Source organism: Drosophila tropicalis, unplaced genomic scaffold (assembly GCF_018151085.1).
Source record: "Drosophila tropicalis isolate 14030-0801.00 unplaced genomic scaffold, ASM1815108v1 contig_158, whole genome shotgun sequence".
NCBI classification, from domain to species: domain Eukaryota; kingdom Metazoa; phylum Arthropoda; class Insecta; order Diptera; family Drosophilidae; genus Drosophila; species Drosophila tropicalis.
This window is the reverse complement of record NW_027172602.1, coordinates 5789750-5806330: the sequence shown is the minus strand read 5'-3', so window position 1 is coordinate 5806330 and position 16581 is coordinate 5789750. Positions and strand designations below refer to the sequence as shown.

At 39.7% G+C, this 16581-nt stretch overlaps 5 protein-coding genes across 5 annotated transcripts; 3 read left to right on the top strand and 2 right to left on the bottom strand.

The window, feature by feature from the left end:
- Nucleotides 1–6357: 6357 nt before the first annotated feature.
- LOC137584073 (O-acyltransferase like protein) lies at nucleotides 6358–10049 on the top strand. The gene is made up of 11 exons (XM_068299321.1): nucleotides 6358–7327; nucleotides 7389–7567; nucleotides 7629–7837; nucleotides 7897–8165; nucleotides 8214–8363; nucleotides 8428–8507; nucleotides 8566–8664; nucleotides 8746–9002; nucleotides 9068–9262; nucleotides 9327–9496; nucleotides 9565–10049. The coding sequence occupies exons 1-11, from the start codon at nucleotides 6358–6360 to the stop codon at nucleotides 10047–10049; spliced, it is 3063 nt and encodes a 1020-aa protein (XP_068155422.1).
- Nucleotides 10050–10333: 284 nt separating this feature from the next.
- Nucleotides 10334–11036, bottom strand: LOC137587317 (uncharacterized). The gene has a single exon (XM_068303659.1). The coding sequence runs from the start codon at nucleotides 10925–10927 to the stop codon at nucleotides 10373–10375; it is 555 nt and encodes a 184-aa protein (XP_068159760.1). The 5' UTR covers nucleotides 10928–11036; the 3' UTR covers nucleotides 10334–10372.
- A 249-nt stretch (nucleotides 11037–11285) lies between these two features.
- Nucleotides 11286–12933, top strand: p24-1 (p24-related-1). Its single transcript, XM_068302658.1, has 2 exons — nucleotides 11286–11421; nucleotides 11494–12933. Exon 2 carries the CDS (start codon nucleotides 11688–11690, stop codon nucleotides 12399–12401), a length of 714 nt encoding a protein of 237 aa, XP_068158759.1. The 5' UTR covers nucleotides 11286–11421; nucleotides 11494–11687; the 3' UTR covers nucleotides 12402–12933.
- On the bottom strand, nucleotides 12922–14514 carry Naa20A (N-alpha-acetyltransferase 20 A). The gene is made up of 5 exons (XM_068302659.1): nucleotides 14348–14514; nucleotides 14180–14295; nucleotides 13855–14121; nucleotides 13156–13789; nucleotides 12922–13038 (listed from the first exon to the last, which is right to left on the bottom strand). Exons 1-4 carry the CDS (start codon nucleotides 14398–14400, stop codon nucleotides 13698–13700), a joined length of 528 nt encoding a protein of 175 aa, XP_068158760.1. The 5' UTR covers nucleotides 14401–14514; the 3' UTR covers nucleotides 12922–13038; nucleotides 13156–13697.
- Nucleotides 14515–14562: 48 nt separating this feature from the next.
- Nucleotides 14563–16164, top strand: Rtc1 (RNA terminal phosphate cyclase 1). The gene is given in 4 exon segments (XM_068302657.1): nucleotides 14563–14926; nucleotides 14928–15485; nucleotides 15555–15708; nucleotides 15773–16164. Coding segments are annotated over 4 exon segments (1161 nt in total). The 5' UTR covers nucleotides 14563–14671; the 3' UTR covers nucleotides 15967–16164.
- The last annotated feature ends 417 nt before the right edge of the window (nucleotides 16165–16581 follow it).

Here is a 16581-nt window from a genome sequence, read left to right as displayed (position 1 = left end):
CAAAAACAAAATAAAGAGGCAAAAAGGTCAAACAAAGATAAACACCAGAGCCCAGAATTTGAAGCGCTCGTTTTATTTGGAAATTAAATTATTATTATTCTTTTTTTTTTTTTGTTTTCTTAGCCTTCTGTTTGGCCGAAGTTTCTTCTTTCAAGACAAGCCAATTATGTCTTTATGGCCCATAGGTAGAGAAGCTAAATTTGAACAGAAACGCTGACTCTTCGCCGCTTCGCATAATTGCATCAAGATCGGCATCGCACCATATAGCCCTCGGTTGCATTTTGTTGTTGTTGTTGTTGCTGTTGTCGTTGCTGTTGCTGGTAGAAGCTTTCCATTTTTCGATAGAAACATCATCTTCAGGCCAATAATTATATGTATTAAAAGAGAGCAATTCATTTTATAAAAAATGAAACGAAAGAAACGAAAAATTCACCAGTTTAATGACCTACAAAAATACAAAACTCAGACAACCTGCTCGTCGAGATAAATATCTGAAACTCTTTCACATATTATAGATATACCACAAATAGACAAATCATAGCGTATATTGAATAGCTGTTAGTATATTAAGTATGTATGTATGTGTGTGTGTCTGTGAATTTGCCTCAAAAAATAGATTTCAACATTCTACAAATTGATTGAGGGAAATCGGCATTAAAGCAATCATTGCAAATTGTGTTCATAAGCATTTTAAAGGCAGCAAATCAAATGCATCATATTAGAAATTCAGTCTGAACTTGGTGAAAGCGTTTGTATTTTCGGCATTTCAAAGACAACCTTGGCATAGATTCACTTCAAATATTCATAATTCATTGCAAGCAATCGCTAATGATTGGTATTAACTAAATAAATCAGTTTCGTTCTGGAGAGTGTAACCATAAAATTTCCATCAATATGTCAACGACTCTGTTAATGCCCTTTACTATAGAACGTGCCTACCCAAAGGCATAATCTTCCTTATTTTATTTTGGTTTGTTATCCCCATACCGAATTGAAAATCGATAATTTAGTATTTGTTTGTAGCCATAAATCTCGCAGCACCAGCATCAGCAGCAAAACACCTGCCCTCCCCATTCCTTTGTTATCGTTCACCTTCTTCATCTTCCCTTCCCCCTCCTGCATCAGTCTCTCCAAAATGCATCATCGTTTTCAATTGCATCACTAATTGTATGCACCATACAGGAATGAAGAATGAAGAATTGTGTGGCACAGCTGGACCACCACCATATCATCATTATCGTGTTCATTATCCTCCAATGTATCTATCGAAAAATCACACATATGCATTAGGCATCGACCAGAAGCGGACTACTACGATTCGTAGAAGGCTGGGGCTCTTTATATTTCAAGACAAACTAGTTGAGAATCACAACCAAATGAAGCGAAAAACGAAAAGGAGAGAACAAATAAAATGGACTTTTGATAGAATGTCTAACTATTTAGTTAAGCTAGTGCTTAAAGTTAGTTATCAAAAGTTATCTTAGGGCAGCTACGGCAGACGCCCTTTTATTGCTTTAAATCCACCACTGGAGGTATGTATATGTAGGTTCATTTGTTTGGTCAAAACAATGTAGAGGTAAAATGTAACCGTTACATTTGCCATAAAAGCCAAGTTACCATTGACGAATTGACCTTTACATCAATGTTTGAACAAAGTTAAGAAGGCAAGTTGTTTGGTTTTCAACAGATTTCTGGGATTCATCATGGGCATGGGAAAATGCAAATGACCAATTGTTAACTTAAGTTGAGTACAGTTTAGTTCTCTTGAGGAGGCAGGCAGGCAGTCAGTCACTCAGGCGCAAGGCATCAGACACACACACACACACACACACACACTGAAACCCGATGGTTTTTTCGTTTTTGCAATTCTTGTTCCCCTTATATCTTGGAGCTTTCCATTTGGCCATTTGGTACATTCGTTATGCCATTTCCCTGTCCGGTTTTAAAGGTTTAATGTGAAATTTTCTAGAAATTATAATGATGATCCACTCAGTGAATGTTGTTTTGAAACATTAACGATATTCTATGCATGCCGCATAACAGTTAGTCCTTATACAAAATTAAGTTTCTTCCCCCTCTCCATCTTTCCTTTGCGTTTCTAGCCTAAAATCTTGCTCTGCTGATCTTACCTTCATCATCATCAGATGCGAAAAAAAAAAAAAAAAAATGTAACTCATCTAATGCCACAAACATTGACCTGGTAACCTGACTCTTTCAACTAATTTTTGCCATTCTATTGTCTCTGTCGTTGTTTGTCGTCGCGTTTTGCCACGCTGCTTTATTGTCTCTCCATCTCTCTCCCTTGATGAAATCAAAATATTTCGTCATTAAGATAGGTGATTATATTTCGCACTGTTCTTACATACCTATGTACATATATAAGACAACAACAGCAACAACAACTATTCTATTAGGTATATACATACATATGTATATTTAGTTTTGCCAATGTTTCGGCTTGATGATGATTGCCATTACTCTCCGCGGTCACTCGTCCTCCGTGCTCTGTGATGGCTAACGACTTTCTATACCGTTAGCAAGAGTCGTTAGGCGTTAAAACGATACAATAATAAGTAATTCGCCAGACCGATGCCAATGCCAAATGAAGATCAGTGGGAATTTGTCATCATTTTGAAAACTTTGCCGTGCTGCATGCTAAATATCTATGTTGATGATGTGGACGATGTGGCTGATGGCCCACAAACGGGAAATGTTAGCATAATGTCATGTCCGTCAAAAGAGTATATCAAATGTCCCCAATATCCTCTTTTGTTCTTGATTGAACAATGTTGTTTAAATATGTGCATATAAATCTGTATCAGTATTTCTCTGTGATATCAAGCTGAACATATAAGAAATTGCAATCAAAAGTTACATTTCAAGTTCCTGCAAGCAAACCCAAGAAATCTGTTTAACTAATTATATTTTACATTGCATACTTTTAGGCTTACGTTTCTCCTTTTAGTAGAGAGCACTTAATCAGGAGTAACTAGCATAATAAACTTGAAAATAGATAGACAAAAGTCCTTAACTTTAAAAATGTGTAATTTCGGAATTTTCAATTCAATTTTCAAAATTTATGTTTTTTTATTCTCATTCTCTAAGTAATATTTTGATTTACTTAAAAAAAAAAAAATCAAACTTAATATGTGAATTTTATAAATAAGAATTGCCACCAATTAGGCGCCAGCCCCCTGTGTTAGGCAATAGATATTTAAAAACGGCTGCAAATTCTGCAATAAATATTAAAATAAAAAAAAAAAAAAAAAATATGTTATATATCTCAAATTAAAGAAAAAAGAAAATCAAATGTTAGATTTCCCAAAAACCTGATATGCCGCTCGGGTAGGTAGATTGCTATGCAATCGCGCTTACAATTTGTTTTTATTTAGTTATTAGTTTTCTTTTGGGTTTTTTTTTATAGTTATATTAACCCACTGGTATTGGCTATTGTCGTAACAATTGACTAGAGTGTCTGCCAAAAATTGCATCATTCCATGGTACGTTGGCTTACCCAATTCCAATTTGAACCGAGAGTGAGGGAGAGAGACTCAGGTAACCAGCAGCAGCAGGCTCAATATTCAGGCGTGTGCCCAGTCATCGCAACGGCGGCTCGTGCCGAAGCAGAGGTGTGTCCTTCGAGAGGGATTAAGTATGTATATTTACCACACAAGAGAAGCTTAGTCTTCATACATTTGATACCTCTTGTGAAGAAACCCCCTGTACAGTAGTATGCACACCGCCCATGAAGAGAGTTCCCATTGTAAATCTGAGGTCGGTTGCAATTGAACAGCTCAGACAGCAATTGCAGCAAATAAAAATTGTACAAAATAAAAACTGAAAAACTTTAAATGTATGAAAACTCACTTTCTATAAATATTAGCCAAAGTTTCTCTTGAAAGGATACAATTTAATTGCTACAACTATGTGGGCCAAAGTCCAAGTGAGGCGAGTAAAGCAAATAGAATGTGGGCACATTTTCATCCCATTGAATGAAGGAGGTTGTCCACTAACCACACACACACACACACACACACACACACATACACACCTTATGCCTGAATCACTTTCATTGTGGAAAGCCAAATCCAGTCTTGGATCATTGCGACATTTTTGCAAGTATATATATAAAAATATTTTGTTTTTTGTTTTTTTTTTATTGTTGTTGAAGCAAGTTCTGTCGTTTGGACAGTGGACATGTGGTCAGTCCACTCCATTCCACTGCACTGCAACTCCTCCTTTCCTGTCGTGTCTCTCGGCCTGTTGCCCTCTCTCTCGCTTGTCGCTCTCTTTTCTGTAAGTAGTGTGAAAATTGATCATAAAATGCATTCGTTCGATTTGCAGTCTCCACCTCAGTTGCATTTACAGTTTGTTAGTTTGTCAGTTGGCAGTTGCCAGGTTTTTAGCGTATATTATGCTTTCCACTTGTTTGCGTTATTGCAACTCCTCCGTCGACACTCCCAATCCGCACATTCCCACATCCCGATGGCCACCATTCAGCAATCTCACTGGGTTTGTTGCGTGCTTGCTTGTTTGTTTGTTTGTCTATCTATCTGTCTGTCTGTCTGTCTGCCTCTTGGTTTGTTTGTGTGTGCAGCATTGCGTCTCTCTGAATCTCGGTTACTGCCTGTGACTTGGTGGCTTTGGCTCTTGCCATCGGCACAAGTTTTTGGTGTCCGTTTGGTTCGGCTTGGTGGTGCTGACGCTGGTGCATTGCCTTCTAGAGCTCCATCGGAGCTTGGCGCTTGATCAGTTGTGGTTTTTACTTTCATTGCATCGGTTGTTGTGGCCGCCGTGGATGTGTCCAGCTGAACATAACCGAAACAAACCGAAATATAGCGAAACAAACTCCAAAACAAAATATATATTTAAAGTTAGTGTTTCTTTTTTTTTTTTGGTGTGTCTGTGTCTCTTGTAGACACTTTGCTTTTCTTTATCTTTGTTTTTTGCATTTTTTTCTTAAATTTTTTCTTAGATTGTATGTTATTACATACAATTTGTGTTTACCCACCCAATTACCACCCAAGTGTTTGGCTCTAATGTTGTAATCAAGTGTGTGTTTATTTGTTTCATTGTTGCTGTTGTTGCTTATGTTTTTGTTGTTGTTGTTGTGTATGTTAAACTCTTGGTCAAAACTAGTCAAAAGTGTAACTTTTTCTTAGCCATTCAAGTGGTTGTGCGAAAGGCGCCCTTCACCGCTTCAGTTTTACTTTCATCGCTCTCGAGTGTGCATTTCTTTTTCCAACCAATATTGGAAGCAGAAAATCTACCAAAAAAAATAAGAAAATTATTTAATTTTTACACATACCTTTCATAAAAGGGCAAAAAGTTAACTAAATCAGTCTTAAAAACTTGTGAATATGTGAAATCGTTAAATAAATATGTAAGAAATTTTGGCCAACAAGCAATTATGTAGTTTGTACATGGTGAAAGGAAATTGATAACAAATTGTCAAGTAATTATATTAAAATTGTTGCAGCATGGCCATAATTATAAAGAATAAAGTTTAAAGCCATGCTATAACCGAAAAATATGGATCCTTACAATCATCAGGTGTTCAGGAGTCATTGAAGATCAACGGCATCTCTTTTTTTTTTTTTTTTGCTGCTGGCATCATAGTCATTGCCACACCATTACAAATTGCTGATGAACGAGACGCGGAAGTTATATAATAGCAACAACAACAACAACAACAACAACTGCAAGTCTTCGGCATTTTTCAGTAGTAGTAATAGTAGCAGCCGAGGCCGAGGTAACCACCACCAGCATCATCTCATAGGCATCCACCATTGGTGGATGGCGCATAGATAGATAAGTTGATAGTTGCTGGTGCTATACACAACAAGTTAAACAAGTTTCACCAGGAAATTTTGCAATTTTCCTCTTGCTGCTTTCACAGTTTGCAAGAAAAGCCAAATGGGCAAATAGCCAAAACAAATAAAATGCAAAAAGAAAAAAAAAAAAAAAACAACGATGAAAATGAAAATGTGGAGAAAAAAAAAGTCAAAGAAATCAAAATCCATAAATGAAAATTAAATCATAAACAAGAAATGAGATGACAGTTTTATCCATTGACCAAATGCAAAGTTCAATCCTCTCAAGCTTACACCTTTCTTTGCACAGGCATTTTTTTTGTTTTTTCAACGCTGTGCGCATGAAGCTAATCGCATCCTGATCCTGTACCGAGGCACTGAGGACCCTTTCACATGACGACCATGACAGCGCAGCAGAACAGAGTCAATTGCCAACAGTCAAAAGGGACTAATAGTATATAGAAACGCTAAGCTAATAAGCCACAGTAGAAACAGAAGCAGCAGCAGCAACCTAGCAGCACTAGGGGCGTATACGTAATCAAATATGACCAGGGATATCAATAGATATATGATTATTGTGCTAGTCACATGGTTGTTCTTTAATCAAATCGAAATCAATATTGCTGCCAATCAAACGGATGCAAAGTCATTGGAATATCGCCGTGATAACATAACCATACTACATGAGGTTAATAGCGAGGATCAGTCAACGATTAGTTTAAACACTCATGAAGTTTTGCCACTGAAGCCATTTAAAAAGAAACCTTACATACCATTGGAAAAGATCTTGCCACGCATTGAGTATATTAAACCACATCCGCTAAAAGAATATGAACTCCATCCAGTCACATTTGATTTCAATTTGGGTGATCTGGAGGATCTGGAGCACGAGGTGATCAAAAAGGGTGATCTCAGCAGTGCCGAGCAGGAGCAGCATGTGCTGGCCAATGGTGATGGCGATGCCGATGTCGAGAATGATGACTCTGAGTTGTCATATCGACCCCATAATCCGGATGGCAATGATACGGTTGATGTGGAAATTGCCGAATTGACGAGTGGCGGTTCCACAGAACCGACTACAGCCACATCGCCGGCAACAACCACTCCAATGGCCGATAGCAATACGACCAGTCCGACTAGCCCAATGACCACCATAGGAACAACTACATCCAGCACCCATATACTAAAGATCTTGCGTAGCAAGCCAGCTAGCACGGCCAAGAGGGGACGTGAACTGCTCAAACAAAGCGACGATGATACGCAACTCAAGACACTGGGCAGCACCATAAACAGTATCAGTCGTTATCTGGGCGGGAATGCCACAACGAATGCCAGCAGCAGCATGGCCGATAGTCTTTACGGATCGGCAAACTATTTCCAGATAGTCACCAATCTATACGATCACTTCTATTGGCAAGTCTCGGAAATAAGGACGAATGTGCGCACGGGATGTGGTCTCGAGATGCAGGCATATCTTACAGCATTGCATTCCAGCTACGAGTGGGCGCAAAAAGGTGAGGAGGAAAAAGTCGTTTCATCCTCAATTGTTTATCGAAATATTTACATCCTTCACAGCCTATGACGCCTCGGGACGCTATCGCGGGCAGCTTTTGTTTGGCAATGATAAGTGGCTGGGTCAATTGGGTTTCTGCTATGAGGTCAATCGTCAGGTATCCAATGAAGAGCGTAAGCGCTTCGATTTGGAATTCTATGTGGCGGATATTGCTTTGCATTTGCCCAGATTGAACAGATCGGTGAGTTCCATACCAAAAGATTGGCCTTTGAATCAGAATAAATGCAAAACTGATCAATTAGCTTCTGCTGAGTCTGGGTGAATGTTTGCCGAAATCTTGCTCGGCCCATGATGTACAATCGATACTCTCCCTGGATCCCTATGCACGCATGCTGACGGTGTTGGGGGCACACAATGCTACAGTGCAACAGCCACCGTTGCAGGTCCTTCATGTGCGCACTGTGCCGGGTGTCTATAGTCATTGGCGCCAGCTCAAGTTTCAAATGTTTATGTAAGTATCAGGAGGTCAATGATAAGAATCGGCTGAAATCTTGCCTAATTCTCCTGTAGTAGCTTTCTGCTCACCCTGCTGATGGTGGTAATTGTGGCCACCTACTATCAAATGAGGATTGATGAACGTCGTCTGGTAATTGGAACCATACCGGCAATCAGTGCCAAATGCGATGCAGCCTCGAATGGTTCGAATGGTTACTATGGCAAACCCTTTGAGCTCTTCCAAATGCGTCCTTTGGGTAGCAATGGCATTGTTAATGGCACAGATCATGCACCAGATGTGGATGTAAATGGGAATCGACAGCGACAGGTAGGAGATAATGGAAGTGCCATTAACCAAGGGATTGCGCCATCCGACGGTGAGGTATTGACAGTAATGCCCATGGGCCTGCCAACACCAGCGACATCAATGGCAACTCCTGCATCGGGAAGCGGCATTGAAAAGACTGAGATGGCAGACTATCAAGTGGAAACGGGTAGTTGTACCGGTGTGGCCGGAACATATGAGGCTGAGCAACCTGTGGGTAAGTCCAAACCATTGTTGACTATCTCCTTGTCGTTTTGAGTGACCTGTGATCTCCTTCATAGCTCTTCATCAGCAGCTTTTACTGTGCTTTGCATTGCAGACCAATGCAAAGGCCATTCTAAACATTGATCGCACCAAGGAGGTAAGTGAAAAGTCTATCAGAGTCCTTGAACTAGTACCCAGTGATTCTCATATTGTAGAGTCACACATCTTGTCTGCATGGCCTCCGGGTTTTTTCTGTATTATGGACCATGATGGTGCACACATATCTACAATTGTTTGCCATTGGCGAAAATAAAGTAAGTAAGCCTAATGGGCTACTCACAAATCCGACTTTACTCGATAATCAAACTAATCTTGTGTTTTGTTTGTTTGCACAGTTTGAACGTGTGATCACAGAACGTTCTGTGTGGTATCAAATCATTGGTAATGCCACCTTCTCGGTGGACTCGTTCTTTTTTATCAGCGGCCTATTGGTCACTTTGCTCTACCTCAAGCAGGATCGCAAGTATCCCACAGAGACATGTCCATTCATAAGGCGAAGTTGTCTGGATACATTAATGATGTTATTCTATCGTTATTTACGTCTAACTCCTGTCTATCTCTTTGTGGTCTTTTTCAATGACCTGGCCGTGAGGTAAGTTAGTCTAACAAATTGACACCAGTTTCTTTTAATCTTAATCTTGATACTCCTTTGAACAGACAAGGCCTGGACTCCTCTGTATTTCAGCCGGCCAAAATTGAGCCAAACAATTGCCGCATCTATTGGTGGCGCAATATTTTGTATATTAACAATTTCTATCCGCAACGCGAAATGTGCATGATGTGGAGCTGGTATATGGCCAATGATATGCAGTTCTATGTGATGGCAGCTCTGCTCCTGGCCTTTGCCAGAAAGTGAGTAGACTCATTACATGGCACGTCAGTGGTATCAGTTTCTTATGCCCCTCTTGCCTTTCAGATACTTTAAGGCCACGGTTCTGACATTGATAGTGTTTTTGCTTAGCTCGTGGAGCATTGCCGGCATTTTATCCATACAACATGAGTATACTCATAAGGTGGCCCTACCCTTTGAATCATTTGATTTTCTATATGATAAACCTTGGCAGCGTGTCGGCTCCTACATAGTGGGTGAGTATGAGGCACTTGGACTTATGTTACATCCACGTCTTTATCATTCATAAATCATATATTTGTAGGTATGTTTGCTGGCTATGTGCTGTATAAGGTAAAGACGCCACCTCAAATATCAAGAAGATCGAATCTGTTGCTCTGGTCGGGTAGTCTGGGTCTCCTGTTAGTTGTCGTCTTTGGCGTTTGGGAAGGCCAACTGAGCACGGTTAATACGGCCTTCTATGTGGGAGTGGGTCACACCGCTTTCGGTTGTGGACTTATCTGGATTGTCCTATCCTGTTGCTGGGGCCTGGCACCCACAGTGAATGCCATACTCTCGTATCGTGTACTCTGGCCATTATCCCGACTCACATATTGCGCTTATCTAATCCATCCGATTATAATGTTTATTTGCTCATCGCATATGAGTGGCACAGTCCATCTGAATAATCCCATGATATTGACCATGTTTCTGGGCAATGCTGTCGTATCGTTCGGCTCGGCATTTGTTATATCGGCGCTGTTCGAGGCGCCTGTTATCCGGATCCTCAAAATATGCTTCAAGAAGTAAAGTTCCGGTTAACTAGCTAAACGTCACGTGTTGATTTCTACTCTTAAATTTAGTATTCTAATTGTTTGTTTTTTTTTTTCTCCGCTTCGTTTGCATATGTATGTATGTACATAGGTGTATGTAAATTTCTATCATTACTATATACTTACGATAAATATACATATATATACATACATAGACCTATGTATATAGAAGTGATGAAACAACATTGTTTGACAGCTCTTTATAGATGTAAGAGACTATTAAAAAAAAGGAAAAAAAAAAAAAATATAATAGAGTGAAAATTATTATTATCAGAAATCCATCATCCCAATCATTTGATTTCATTTATACACCCCATCGGTTCGCTCCGGATGCAATAGATGCACTAAGAAATCATCTGTTACTTCCACACTTATATCGGCAAAGGCATATCCGGCAGTCGATAGCTCCAGTTCCTGCTCGTTGAGTACAGAATATGCATCGCTGGCCAGCTCTGTGTGCATCTCAAATTCCGGATATAGCAATTGTGTTGCATTGTGGCGAAACAAATGAATGGCATCCAGCGCCTGGCACTGAGCCAAGCGACAAGCATCCAGGTCCGCACAACGAGAAGAAGACATCCAAGCTTGATCCAATTGTGCCAAAAGACGACGAAATATAAAATTCCCAAAATACCGCCGCCTCATTTCGTTATATTGCTTACGGCGCAAAGCATTTGAGTGGGTAAGGGTCATCATTATATATATCATAAGCACCAATTGTGTGCACACCGAAAGTCCAAGGACCACCATAAGCGACTCGTCATTGTATAAGGCCATTGGTGGCTCACTCCAGTCCATGGTTGAGGTATATTTTCCGTTAACTGAATATCTGTGCAGCATTAAGCTTAGTAACATAATTCATTTACAAGTTTCTTATGTCCTTCTTTGCGTTGGCCCAGCAACGACCACCGACTGTGGGAAACGAATGGAATTTTGGAATTTCGATTTGACTGCTAAATATAAAAAAGAAAATTGGAAAAGTAAAAAAGACAACTAGACAAGATTTAAAAGCCAATACGGTAGTCATACTAGAAAATTAAAAAGAATTTCTTCTGCATTTTTCATTTACGGTTAAACAAATCCGTAAATGAAAAATGCAGAAGAAATTCTTTTTTAATTTTTTACATTTTTTGAATTTTGTTGCCCGCCACATTTGGTTTTTGGCATTTTGTGGCCCCTATTTGGGTTTGCCACTATTAAGTGTGACCAGAACTTCCGCGCATCGTCTGGCCACACTACCGGTACAAACACACGTATGCTTAGCGTACATATGTGTATGTGGAATTCCGATTCTAGAAGCTAGAACTAAAACCAAAAAAAAGAAAAAAAGCTAAATTAGCAACTAATAGGTAAGCAGCAAATGCAAATTTAATTAAAACGCGTGTTTATTCTTGGTTTTAACGCATCGTTTGTATACACAGTTGAGGAGCGACGCAGAAGCAGAGTCAGACAGCTGAGAAGGAATCCGTGGATCATCGCCAGAACCAGCTGCTGCGTGGCAGCACACGTAAACGACCTAGAACCACGTCCAGTAGAACTACAACCACTTAGCAGCCTACCAATTAGTAATAATACGATAGCAGTAAAGCTGAAGCAAAGACAGATAGCCGACAAAATGCGAAGCAATTGCCACAGAACCACCACGAACGCCACCGCCAAGACCACCACCAGCCGACAGAAGTCAACAAAACTGTGCATGTTGACCCTAGTGGCCGGCATTGCAGCTCTAATGCAGATGCAGTGCGTTAGTGGAGTGGAGTTCACTTTTGATTTGGCCGACAATGCGGAAGATTGTTTCTATGAGGAGATTAAGCGCAACACCAGCGCCTATTTTGAATTTCAAGTGTCGGCCGGTGGTCAACTGGATGTTGATGTCACATTGAAGGATCCTCAGGGCAAAATCATCTACGAACAGAAGCGTTCCACCTTTGACAGTTACCAATTTGTGGCCGAGACATCGGGTGTGTACACAGCCTGCTTTGGCAATCAATTTTCGGCCTTCTCCCACAAAATCGTCTACGTGGACTTCCAAGTGGGCGAGGAGCCGGCCTTGCCTGGTGTCGACGAGCATGCCACTGTGTTGACACAAATGGAGACATCATCGCAGGCTATACACAAGAGCCTCAATGATATACTCGATGCCCAGACGCATCATCGGTTGCGTGAGGCCCAAGGACGCAAGCGGGCAGATGAACTCAATCATCGTGTGATGATTTGGTCAACGCTAGAGACGGCGTCTATGGTGCTTATTGGTGTGGCCCTGATAATAATACTGCGGAACTTCTTCACGGATCGCAAGCCCAGCCAGGTGCACTATGGACGCCTGTAAGACATCTAGGACAAGGATCAGAGAAGCAGATGCTGGCCACGATTAAGGTGAGGTGGCGGAGGTAAAGAAAAAAAAAAAAACAGTTATGGGCACGGCAACCGGGCAGCAGTCAGGGCAATTCTACCATCTACCTTATTATTAATTAAATAATTGTTTCCCGCCATTCCTTTATCTTTCCCTTTAATTTTTTTTTGTTTTGTTTTGCGCTGCGCTTTTGTGTTAATACGTTCCACAATCTCATTTTTTTTTTTTAAATCATTCAATTAGCTGTCTTATACTTTTTGTAAATGTTTAAAAATCTCTCTCATTCCAACCACCCCTTACCGCCTCGGCGGATTAAGCGGTGACAATGGTGGAAAGGGGGAAGAAAGTTTTACACAATACATGCAAAATGATGAAGAATTTAAACGCCTTTTTGACTACACTTTTCTTTAAACAAAAGAAAAGAAACAGCTAAACAAACATGAACGATTAAAGCCACACCTTCCAATGCCAGTTTAGAGATAAAAATAAACAGACATTTGTAATTAAACTTCTCAAACGATGTTGTGGCGTTTATTTCCAAAAAGGGTTATAGATTTTGCTGAACTTTCTGCTGTTCGTGTCTTAACTCTCTTCGCAATTCGCGCATGGTTACCTGTAAGAAATTTACAATATAAATTTAATAGAAGCACATTTACTTCAATTCGATTATAAATATGATCTCTGTTGGTTAGATACTTCTTTATATAGTGCTTAGAATTAAGTTATTTACCTTGCAAACTGATGAGTTTGTATATTGAGTTATTTACGCATCGACTTTTCGAAAAATGTTTTGAAATATCCAAAAGAATTAGAGGATATATATATAAAGATTAATCAATTTACGGAACAGGCACAGCAACAAAATTTAAATAATGTGATTTAAAGCCAATTTTAGCAAGTTATGGGTCGAGGGTCAAGGAAGTCGGGAGAGATGTTCAATCTCAAATTGATTTTCTGATGTTAGCCAACAAAAAATTTAGTTTAAATGTTACCACTGGTTCGATTTGGAATACTTTTGAATTAGCTACAAAAAACTTCATGTAGTATTTTGCTTAAAACCAAACAGAAGAAAAAAGAAATCTAAGAAAGGAAATGAACTAAAGGACTGACATTGGTCTTCCACATTCACAAAGTGGTTGTGTTTGTGTGTATGTGTGTTAAGTTGTAAGTTAATTGATATGGAATACGATCGGCCATCGCTCCGAAATCGAGATTTGGATTTGTTTGGGTTATTTAGACATAAGTGCGAATGCGGGCAGAGGTGGGTTGATATCAATTCATATCTATATCTTCCAATCGTACTGGCTGCGTATATGGTATAACGGATTTCTTATTGACATCCCGCGACATAGCCTTTCGCATATCTGAATAAAAAGAAAATAAGAGGAATTTAATTATCAAATTGAAATAAACTATTGCCTCCATTCACCATATGCATCTTCATCCTGATCGCCCGAATAGTACTCGAGTATAGTTCGATATATAATATAGCCCAAATTCTTGTACATATTGATCGCCACCTGATTGCTTTTTCTCACAAAAAGATCTACAAAATAGGCGCGCTTCTTTTCTGATACATCCTCCAGAAAGTTCATAAGCAACGCCGCCAGTCCCAAGCGTCGGTAGTCAGGCGATACAGTCAGAGCCGTAACATGTCCATGCCAATTGTCGGAAAGACCCTCCACCTTACCCATGACTGTGGATACAAATTCCTTAGTATGAAGTTTCCTTTGCTTTTCAATATGTTAACTTACTATAGCCCATTATCTGGCCGCTTGGCGATTCGGCAAGTTGGAAATATTCTGGCCATTTTGCCAGATAATGCGTATAGAAAGATAGTCCATAGGTTTCCGTAAGTGGGTCAAAGTTTCTGAATTAGAAATAATGTAAAAAATTAGTGTGTTTATTTAGATTTAACTTACACATTATTGAATTTGAAAAGATCGTCGCATGTGAAAGGCCTCAGTGTAGTCATAATTTGTGTATGTGTTTGTTATGTGTCTCGTGTGTGTGTGTTGTAAATGTGAGCCAAATCGGCTTGGAATTTCCGACTTCCTTCTATTTTGGGTTTTGCCCAGCTGTTAGTGTGACCATTCATTTTTGCGCACCTGTTAATTACAGCACTGATATCGAGTCTGTCATCGATAGCTATCGATGGTCGATAAACATCACTGCACGTGCAGCGCGTCTGGAATCTTTATTTTTCAAAACTTAATTGAATTTTATATAAAACTAAATAATTAAGCATGCCTCCATTTGCCCAAGAGGGCAATTGCCTTATCTATCGTGGCAGTAATTTTCTAAAACAGCGTTTAGTGCTGTCCTTGCTAAGTGGAAAACCGGTGAAGATCACCCACATCAGATCTGAGAATGAAGGAGCTCCTGGACTTCATGAGCATGAGATTAGTCTAATACGTTTGCTGGATAAAGTGACGAATGGCACGAAAATTGAATTGAATCCAGCCGGCACAAGCATCATGTTTACACCCGGCCTGCTCCATGGGGGGCCAATTGCATCATGATTGTTGCACACAACGAGGAATTGGCTACTATTTGGACGCGTTGATTGCCTTGGGTCCGTTCTGTAAGATGCCCTTGCATTGCAATTTGAGTGGAGTGACCAACAGCAAAGATTCGCCCTCTGTGGACCATATCAAGGGTGCAGCTCTCTCGCTACTGAAAAGATTCCTGCTCGTTGATGAGGGCCTCGAATTGAGGGTGGTGCGACGTGGTGTTGCCCCTTTGGGTGGTGGAGAAATTGTATTTCGGTGTCCTGTGCGTAAAAGTCTTAGGGCTATTCAGTGCCTAGAGCAAGGCATGATTAAGCGTATAAGGGGCACAGTCTATGCGAGTAAAGTGTCACCGGCCATGGCCAATCGAACTGTCGAAGCGGCCAAGGGTTGTATGCTGAAATTCCTGCCCGATGTCTATATCTACACCGACCAGAATCGTGGTCTTATGTCTGGCAAGTCTCCAGGATTCGGCATTTGTCTATTGGCCGAGACTACCGATGGTGTTTGCTTTGCAGCTGATTGCACATCCAATACGAGAAAGGAATCAGTAAGCTAAATATTTAATTCAAATTTATTGTCTGCTTATTTACTCTCTCTCTCTCTCTCTCTCTTTTAGGAGTCTCCATCCATACCGGAGGAACTAGGGCAGGAGGCGGCTATGCGACTGCTTGATGAAATCTATCGTGGTGGCTGTTGTGATTCTTCTTATCAATGGCTTGCTGCTCTCTACATGGCCCTGTCTCAGAAAAATGTTTCCAAATTTGTTACAGGTAACAAATTCAATTCCCTCAACGTATTCCTTAATACATATACAAAATATGCATTTATTTACAGGTGCCTTGTCCACATATACAGTACACTTCCTTCAACATCTACGTGACTTTTTCTCCATTACCTTTAAATTGGAGAATCCCGAGGATGAAGACGATGCAGACGCTGATGAAGACCGAAATGTGCGTGGCGCCCAAAAAGTGCGCCTAACTTGCATAGGCATCGGCTATACTAATATCAATAAGCGTGTTATATAGAATTTATGTTCTTAGGTTTACTATCTATATTAATACATATACACATAAATATAAATCTGTATTTATATATTTTTTTAAAAACAATGGCAAATCCATCAAAACTTATTTTGCTTCAAACTACAAATAAAAAATGAAGCAAAGAATTGCAATTCTAGTATACAAAGCTAGAATTGAAATAAAGATACATTTTCTATCTCACTCATATTGGTGCATATGTATCTGTTAAATTTGAAATAAAGTATCTCAATCTATGTACGTATACGTGAAATACAATGGCTAAGGGAGAAATGTATGTATCTATTCTTGGGAAAACTGTCTTCAGAATGTCCAAAATGATTTATTGGCTATCTAGTAGTCACCCAATCATGCCGGCATCTGTATGTAATCATAATAATCAAAACATAAAACAGCTAACTAAGCATAATATGCAACAGTTTTTAGGATTTCCGTTACAACTTTTGATGACAAAGTCAAATGGAATACGAAAATTTATTATAAAGTAATATATATCTTTATAATTTTGTGGATATTTATCTATGGGTAAATGGAATATGTATATGTTGAAAGATTTGCTAAGCCTTTGATTAGCAAGGTTGTTACTAGCTAACATCGTTC

Bases quoted from the DNA above. Each gene is read 5' to 3' on its own strand.
- LOC137584073 (XM_068299321.1), top strand. From the start codon at position 6,358: ATGACCAGGGATATCAATAGATATATGATTATTGTGCTAGTCACATGG. The intron at 9,003-9,067 runs GTAAGTTAGTCT...TCCTTTGAACAG, and splicing joins TTCAATGACCTGGCCGTGAG to ACAAGGCCTGGACTCCTCTG. The intron at 9,263-9,326 runs GTGAGTAGACTC...CTTGCCTTTCAG, and splicing joins CTCCTGGCCTTTGCCAGAAA to ATACTTTAAGGCCACGGTTC.
- LOC137587317 (XM_068303659.1), bottom strand. From the start codon at position 10,927: ATGTTACTAAGCTTAATGCTGCACAGATATTCAGTTAACGGAAAATAT.
- p24-1 (XM_068302658.1), top strand. From the start codon at position 11,688: ATGCGAAGCAATTGCCACAGAACCACCACGAACGCCACCGCCAAGACC.
- Naa20A (XM_068302659.1), bottom strand. From the start codon at position 14,400: ATGACTACACTGAGGCCTTTCACATGCGACGATCTTTTCAAATTCAAT. The intron at 14,122-14,179 runs GTAAGTTAACAT...TTGTATCCACAG, and splicing joins CGGCCAGATAATGGGCTATA to TCATGGGTAAGGTGGAGGGT. The intron at 13,790-13,854 runs GTGAATGGAGGC...CTTTTTATTCAG, and splicing joins TCAGGATGAAGATGCATATG to ATATGCGAAAGGCTATGTCG.